General features: G+C 34.0%; 2 protein-coding genes across 4 annotated transcripts in view; one reads left to right on the top strand and one right to left on the bottom strand.

The window, feature by feature from the left end:
* cacna1hb (calcium channel, voltage-dependent, T type, alpha 1H subunit b) overlaps window positions 1–226 on the top strand; it is a 117,530-nt gene extending 117,304 nt beyond the window's left edge. For all 3 annotated transcript variants that reach the window (XM_058770543.1, XM_058770550.1, XM_058770561.1), the window contains one exon: window positions 1–226. This exon is cut by the window's left edge and continues 5,510 nt beyond it. The gene's annotated coding sequence lies outside the window, so the exon portion shown is untranslated.
* A 333-nt stretch (window positions 227–559) lies between these two features.
* On the bottom strand, window positions 560–7,834 carry syngr3b (synaptogyrin 3b). The gene is made up of 4 exons (XM_058770567.1): window positions 7,465–7,834; window positions 5,449–5,683; window positions 4,472–4,617; window positions 560–2,099 (listed from the first exon to the last, which is right to left on the bottom strand). Exons 1-4 carry the CDS (start codon window positions 7,564–7,566, stop codon window positions 1,881–1,883), a joined length of 702 nt encoding a protein of 233 aa, XP_058626550.1. The 5' UTR covers window positions 7,567–7,834; the 3' UTR covers window positions 560–1,880.
* Window positions 7,835–8,265: the final 431 nt, after the last annotated feature.

The following is an 8,265-nucleotide window of genomic DNA, read 5'->3' as shown; positions in this document are numbered from 1 at the left end:
ATACACAGCAAAGGCTTCACCAAACATTGTAAACATTGTATCATAAATGGTATCACATATTATTATTTTATCTTTTGTAACAAAACTTGTTATTTTAGTATCATTTTTATTTTAGCTTTTAAGATTTCAGTTTTAACCAAAACTATATTATTTTATAATTAATATTTATTAATTAATTTGTATTTATTCATATTCTTAACTAACTTTTATTTTTATATTTTCAGTTTTCATTTAAGTAATTTTGATTAAGGCTTTTGTTATTTGTATATTATATAGTATTCATTTATTTGCATTTCAGTTATAGTTTGTGATTTTAGTTCTTAAAATTGCATCAAATTACTGTTTCATGTAATATCTTATTTCAGCTTTATTTCAATTAGTGAATGTTTATATATATATATATATATATATATATATATATATGAAAGAATGTTATTGTTATAACAGCACGAGCCACAGTCATAAATTAGTTTACAGTTTTTCACCTTCTCTCAGAATTACCTAAGAATTAAAGTGACAGTTCACCCAAAAATGAAAATTATGTCATTATTTACTCACCATCATGTTATTCCAAAACTTATTATATTTTTTCTGTGAAATATGGTTTTGTCATTTTGGAATCCCAGCACACAAAATAGCATCATCCAGCAGTCTGCTTCACTGTACTGGTTCATCTTTATTCAGGACCTCATGGTACTGTATATGTAATCTTAAAGACTTTAATAACCACTTAACTTCTTCCATTAACAAAATATAACAATTGCATCTCTGCTTCAGTGGGAATTTGTGGCATTTTACCATATCATGCAATTAGACGGAATTAGAGCAAGCACACGCATTCCCACCCACACTTAAACACACACACACACACACACACATATATGCACAAGTATGCTTGTTAAAGTAAACAATCTGTTCCGGTAATCTCAGTTATCTCATCCGGAATGTCTCTGACTGCTACTAGAGTCCATCAGCAAACACACACGCACACACTCATTTGCTCACTCTCTTCACCATTTCTCATTATCTCTCTCTCTCTCTCTTAATAGTGACATACTGTAAGTACTTATAAACACATTTGCTAATTCTCTCTCAACAAAAACAGATTTTGACACAAATGACGTGGACAGAACTGATTTAACTGCAGTAGACGTTGACTGATGTATCGTTTGGTACTTCTGTCAATCAGCTGTGCCAAGACTGTATCATTTGATAATCAGAAACACAAAAATATAATATAATATAAGCTATCCTTTTGTTATACTTAAAGGTGCACCAAGTAACTTTTGCAATTGGATAAAAGTTTTACCCTGTACTTTTGTAAAATACGTTGTAAATTTTGGATATGAAATTTGACTCCACTCATATTAGTGGTCTAAAACCCCTTAATCGATTTTATTTCAATTTTTTTTAATTTTTTATTTCAAAACAGTCATCATTTAGATAAGCTTTTTCTGAATTACCAGAATTAAAGTTATTAAATTCTGTCATTATTTACTCACCAAAAACTTTTGATTTTAAATGATGCAACAGCCAATACTTAGTGCACCTTTAATTATTTTTCATTTCTTTAATTAAACAATAATAATAAAACGCTAAATAAATAGCACATGGTGATTTTGACAATTATTTGTAGCCGAATGTAAAACATTTGGTTAGGCAATCACAATCAACCCAAAACATCCATCTTTGCTCCGGTTAAAGTGAGACTATACATCATCAGACTGTATTATAGTGCGGACTACAGAAGGTGAGCATCATCCCCTCGCCACCCCGTTACTAAAACGCGATACGATACGATACATTTAGCTAACATTGACGGCAGTCTATACTCTGTCCTTTAGCACTGCTATATTCCTTGCCTTCTGATTGGTTGTGGATTAAAATGCAGGTGGGATCTTGTATCCAGGGGGGCGGGTCTCCACGGTTTCGATGAGCGGTGGACTCTGGTAAGCGTTGACGGGGATGGTGGTCTGACCAATCACGTCGTTGGAGGGGTACGGCTGCTTGGGCGGCTGGGCGGCCGTTTGCTCAGTGGTGAACAGTGTCATGTCAGTGCCGAGCAGGAACCTCTGAACGGCGCACACCGTTAGGCCCGCCTAGTCAGGATAACCAGGATTATGCATATTAGTCTGATTAGCATGTTAGTGAGAAAGACAATCACACTTATGAGGTATCAGCAAGAGTTAGTTGGAATGCTTGAGTTAACCAAGTTTCGGTGTAAACACACAAGAAGAATATTTTTGACTACTTGATCTAGAAGTATAAGTTCATTCTTATAATTGTGACGGAAAACGTGACTTTAATCAGAGTACGCAATATATGTAATGTTATGTGAATGCCTGTGTTTGCGTCTTGTGTCTATTTTCACCCAGGACATGTTTTTATGGAGTTTTTGTAAAGTGAAAACTACTCTGACTAAAATATTTTGCTTCCAATTTAAAAAAACACTTGAGGTAGGTTAATGCAAAATATTTTTTGCATTCTTTCAGTTTTATAGCAATCATAATTTGTCATAATACATGCTATAGTAATACATCTACTGTATACAGTGGCCAAATGTCTGTGCACATTTACACTATTGTTCAAAATGTTGGGGTCAGTAAGATTTTTTAATGTTTTTGAAAAAAAGTCTCTTATGCTCATATTTATTGGATAAAAACACACTAAAGTTGTAAAATGACAGTATAATTGTGAAAACAAAAATTACAATTTAAAATCTTTGAATTTATTTTAAAATGTCATTTATTTTTATGATGCAAAGCTGAATTTTCAGCAACCATTACTCCAGTCTTCAGTGTCACATGACCCTTCAACAATCATTGTGCTGCTTAATATTTCGTGGAAAGTGTAATAACTTTTAAAAAACTCTTGCTGACCTCAACATTTTAAACAGTAGTGTATATTTTCAAAAGTATAATCAATTATTGAAAGCAAATTCTATCAAAAAATTAACACTTTTAACTGTGACCCTGGACCACAAAACCAGTCATAAGGGTCAATTTTTCGAAATTGAGATCTATACATCATCTGAAAGCTGAATAAATATGTTTTCCATTGATGTATGGTTTGTTAGGATCAGACAATATTTGGTCAAGATACAATTATTTGAAAATCTGGAATCTGAGGGTGCAAAAAAATCAAAATATTGAGAAAATCACCTTTAAAGTTGTCCAAATGAAGTTCTTAGCAATGCATATTACTAATCAAAAATTACGTTTTGATATATTTACAGTAGTAAATTTACGAAATATCTTCATGGAACATGATCTTTACTTAATGTCCTAATGATTTTTGGCATAATTTTTGGCTATTGCTACAAATATACCTACAAAAATATGCAACAAAAAGACTGGTTTTGTGGTTCAGGGTCACAATTTATGCTATATTATTAAAATCGCTTTTTAAAACATTGACCACTTCTAATAATTGGCCAATTGGGCACAGTTATTATTTGAGAAAATCTTAAAATATTGGCTGGTTAATTGTGATGGCTTCTTGTGCTTTTAAGCTTCAGAGATTTATAATGTTTGTTATAAATCTAGGTTATTATAAAGTGCACACACTGTACACTCTCAAAAGAAACAAAAATACAAAGCTGTCACTGGGGTGGAGACCCTAAGGTACAAAAGCTAAAAGGTATACCTTTGTAGCTTATTTACCCCTAAATGGTACATATTACTCCATTAAAGATAAATATTAGTACTTTAAAAGTACATATGTGACCCTGGACCACAAAACCAGTCTTAAGTGTCATTTTTTTTTAAATTGAGATTTATACATCATCTGAAAGCTGAATAAATAAGCTTTCCATTGATGATATTTGACAATATTTGGCCGAGATACAACTATTTGAAAATCTGGAATCTGAGGGTGCAAAAAAATCTAAATATTGAGAAAATTGCTTTTAAAATTGTCCAAATGAATTCTTAGCAATGCATATTGCTAATCAAAAACAACGTTTTAATATATTTACAGTAGTAAATTTACAAAATATCTTCATGCAATATGATCTTTACATAATATACTAATGATTTTTGGCTTAAAAGAAAAATCGATAATTTTGAGATTCAATTTTTGGCTATTGCTACAAATATACCCCAGCGACTTAAGACTGATTTTAGGGTCACATATTAGAACCTAAAGTGTAAACCTTTTGAATTGCCCCAGTGATAGATTTGTACCTTTTTTCTGAGTGTATTAACCATACTAATAGCACTTTGTTCTACTGTCAGACTAGAATAGTTTAGTGTGTACTTAGGAGTAGTACATGAAATCTACATCTACACTACTGAGAGACTGGTAGGCTGTTTGGACAAAAGCCTCTGTTTATCCTCCATAAAGGCAGTGTTTTTAAACTTGTGCACTGCTAGCAGACATAGATACGCCTGGAACACAAAAACCAATGCTGGCGGTCAGATATGAAAGTAACTGTGATGGTGTACTGTATGTATAAGATGGAGTGTCTTACCCAGGTAAGGATGGAGAAGAAAGAGAAGGCAATAGCTGCTCGTGCTGCGTCTGACGCCTGCTCCAGCGGCAGCTCCTTAGGGGAAGTATGACTCCACTGACTGGCCAAAAAGCAGAATCCTACAAACCAAAGGAACGTCCAGAATCCTAAAGAGAGGACAGTGGAAAATGTTTGGGGTGGAAATTACAAATATAGTCTTCAAAAAATGATTTTTTTTTTTTTTTTTCAGCTACACTACATTTTATTATCATACAAACATATTGACAATTTCAGCAATTAGGCCTATAGAACAAATCAGAATTATTATAGTGAACCTTATATACTATATATATATATATATATATATATACTATATTATATACTAAAACTAAAACCTTATATAGCATATTTGTAACATATTTGTTACTTCAAATAAAATAAAGGCTAACTGAAATCAAATAAAATATATATTTTTTTTTAATTAGTTATTTCAGTTATTTGGCAAGGCAACATTTCTCATTTTAATTTAGTTTAACTTCATGTACTAAAATAACTAAAACTGAAATCAAATTTAATAAAACTATGTTGACATAAAAATGAAACAAGTTACTGAAAATTTGACTAAAATTAAAACAAAAATGGAAAATATAAGAATAAAAACTAATTCAAAATATTAACAAAAACTATTATAGTATCTCAATTATACTACAATAACACTGAAAAATTATATTTCCCCAGCCAGTTAATAATGAAGCTTTTCATTGCTATGACACAGCCTGTACTAGATATTTCTCACTCTTTGTGAAGATATAGAGTAAAAATATAATAAAAAAATGAATAAACTATGAATATTTCAGATTAACATTTGAATGGTCATCAGTGGTCATAAATGCACAAGTAAATGAAAATCACTGACTGGATATAATTGTGACTGCATCAGAATAAACTAATTGTCGTCATTCACAAAATCACAATGATTCATGACTGAATATTTTTACCTGAAAAAACCATCTCCAACAGCACTGCTCTCTTTCTATCTTTAATACTGCTGATCTGGGGGAAGTAGACGTCCAGGGCTAGGAAGAAGACGCAGGCTAAGAAAGCCACAATTCCTATAGTAATGCCATAGTTACAGGCGTCTGCGTTCTTATTAAAGACACAGTGCAGTCGCTCACTGCCCATATTCACATAGCCCTCATTTATTATTGAAGCAAAGACCACCATGGAGAAGATCTGGAGAGAGACAGCGAAAAAAAGACATGAGTCACAGCAATATAGGTAGGCTATATAAACTTCATCCCTGGTTGGTGTTAAATTAATAAAACCCATTAAAATATTTGCATTCTCAGAAGGCTTCTAAGTGACGCTTTTCTTCTCTTATATTATGCATGCTAAATGGAAGTGACACGTCATTCTTTTGCTGATGCCGTGTTATGCATTTACCAGGAAAGAATTTCATTTACACCTTAGGGAGAAAATGTGGCTAATTCACACTAATGCAACAGATCACGCACAACCACACGGTCCACACCCACTCAAACAGACAAGAGATCACCAAAAAGTGCACATGTTGTGTAGTGTAGTGTTTGTTGGAGTAAGAGAAAATCAGTAGCAATGCTCAGTTATTGTGGTGCCATGTGCTAATTTTGGCAATGAAACCCAATAAACTGACGCATACATCACATCACATAGTCATCATAGAAACTGCTACAGCTGCTTTGGTTATTGGCTGGCTAGATAAAACATTGTGTAAAAAGGAAGAAGCAACATTCAACATGCCTCTAAACATGCCTCAAAGCTCTACATCTGACCCTCTTTTGTCGGTGTGACCTAATGTACTCAGGTCGATTCAGTCATATTAAATAATATACCTTGAATAAATCAGTTAATTAAAACATTTTAAAGTGTATGGAGGCTTTTTAGAAGTCAAAACACAATTTTCCTCTGCCCTTAGGCACAGATCTGGTAATTGGTGTGAATTTATGAACATATCAGTCATCCGTGAAGTTAATACAGTAAGTTCATTTATAGTTCAAGCTCACTTTGTCATTTCTGAGAAAGACAATTGGCTTTGAAAGTTTTAAGACAGAACAGTATGGTTATTATCCTATAATACAGTTAGTTACTACAGTAAAAAAATACAATGTTTAAGGAGATCTGACATTAATATTTTGTTATTTTGTTTCTAAAACATAGTATATTTCAATAACCTAAACCTCTGGTGTTCCATTTGCATATGGAGAAAAAAAAAAGGTATTTTCTCATAATAATGCTGACTTTATGACAAAATGTTTAAGTTTAAGTATGCATATTTATTAGCACATTACTAATCATAAAACCTGACTTTTTTGTTATTAATTTTGTAATTGTAATGCACAAATGAAGCAAGGGTTGTAACACCAGTTACAACAGCACAGACAAATCCACAAAAAGCACTATTGATCAGACTTAAATCAATATATTATACACCAATGGCATGTAAATAAACCAAGTGAGAACATGACATTCATATGGGTAAATCAATTATTTTTGGTAGGGAAATCTGTGCACAGTCTCTTTCTCTAAACTATAATGCTAGAAAATGATAAAAGAATAAATATTTTTATAAGGTTTTTTAAATATCTCAAATCTGTTAAATATCACTGTAGTTTATTATTATTATTATTATTATTAAAGTCATATATTCATCGCCATATTTTAAGAATGACCCAAACATTGCAACCAGTGGCACTAAAGCAGTTTTAAATCTGCGCGCACGCAATGCGTGCGTCACTACCACAGCAACATCTGACGTGCGTCCACCTAAAGAAGACAGCATCCTATAACACCCAATCATTACATTAAACGATTACAGACGCGAATGAAAGCAATGAAGATATACAAAAATAAAAACATATACAACGCGTTATGGAAAATCAACCTTGTTAAAATAATCGCTCGACCACTAAAAGGGAAACAGTAATAGCAATGCATCATCATGTCAGTCATATTTCATAAAAGGCTGCTGTTCTTACCCATGCCAGGACTCTTAGGATTGTCTGTGGTTGTTTGATGAACGCAATCGGATCAAAGGCCGAACCGGCTCGGCCCGCTCCAAACGAGCCCGCTCCATCCATCCTCCCAGAGGCGCTGCTGACTGCTGCTTGCTGCTGCTGTGCGATACTCTGCGGAAGAGGAGAGGAGAGCTGAGCGCGTGCACTACCGTCTGCCCTGTCGTGCACACCCAGAGTCGAGCGCGCGCCTTTGATTCATCTCAGCGACTCGAATCTTTTAAATCAGTTGAGTTCACAAAAGAAGATTCATTGCCTCAGGCAGTGTTCCAGTGTTGCCAAGTCCGCGGTTTCCCCGTGGAAATGGGCTACTTAAATTGTTACCGCGGTTGTTTTCCATGTCCGCGGGGTTGAGGCGACCCCCAAAAGGTGATATTTATCCCCTGACATGCGAATTATACTAGGGAAACCCCGCCAAAAAAAAGGCGTATTTAACTGGGGGACCCCCCCCTCGAAATAATAGGCCCTGGTACCTTTGGGCTTGTTTTGGGGCGGGTTTTGTTGTGAAACCCTGGCAACCCTACAGTATCCGTTTCCTACGCCGGTAAATGGCAACAACTCGAAGTCAGTGTTTAATTAGTTTCATAACCGCATTTACCAAGTAACAAATGTGACTCTCAAATTTCCTTTTAACTCAACAGTATAAATTAGCTAAGTAGGATTCGATGTTAAAGTGACAGCTTCACAGCGAAAGTGGATAAAAGATGGCGACTTTCGTAACACCGGGAAGTCTACTTGACATTTTACAAACAAGTCCATTAGACT

Source organism: Onychostoma macrolepis, chromosome 01 (assembly GCF_012432095.1).
Source record: "Onychostoma macrolepis isolate SWU-2019 chromosome 01, ASM1243209v1, whole genome shotgun sequence".
Lineage (NCBI taxonomy): Eukaryota > Metazoa > Chordata > Actinopteri > Cypriniformes > Cyprinidae > Onychostoma > Onychostoma macrolepis.
This window is presented reverse-complemented; position numbering and strand designations above follow the sequence as displayed.

Bases quoted from the DNA above. Each gene is read 5' to 3' on its own strand.
- syngr3b (XM_058770567.1), bottom strand. From the start codon at position 7,566: ATGGATGGAGCGGGCTCGTTTGGAGCGGGCCGAGCCGGTTCGGCCTTT. The intron at 4,618-5,448 runs GTAAAAATATTC...TCCTCTCTTTAG, and splicing joins GTTGGAGATGGTTTTTTCAG to GATTCTGGACGTTCCTTTGG. The intron at 2,100-4,471 runs GTAAGACACTCC...TATCCTGACTAG, and splicing joins TCTTCTCCATCCTTACCTGG to GCGGGCCTAACGGTGTGCGC.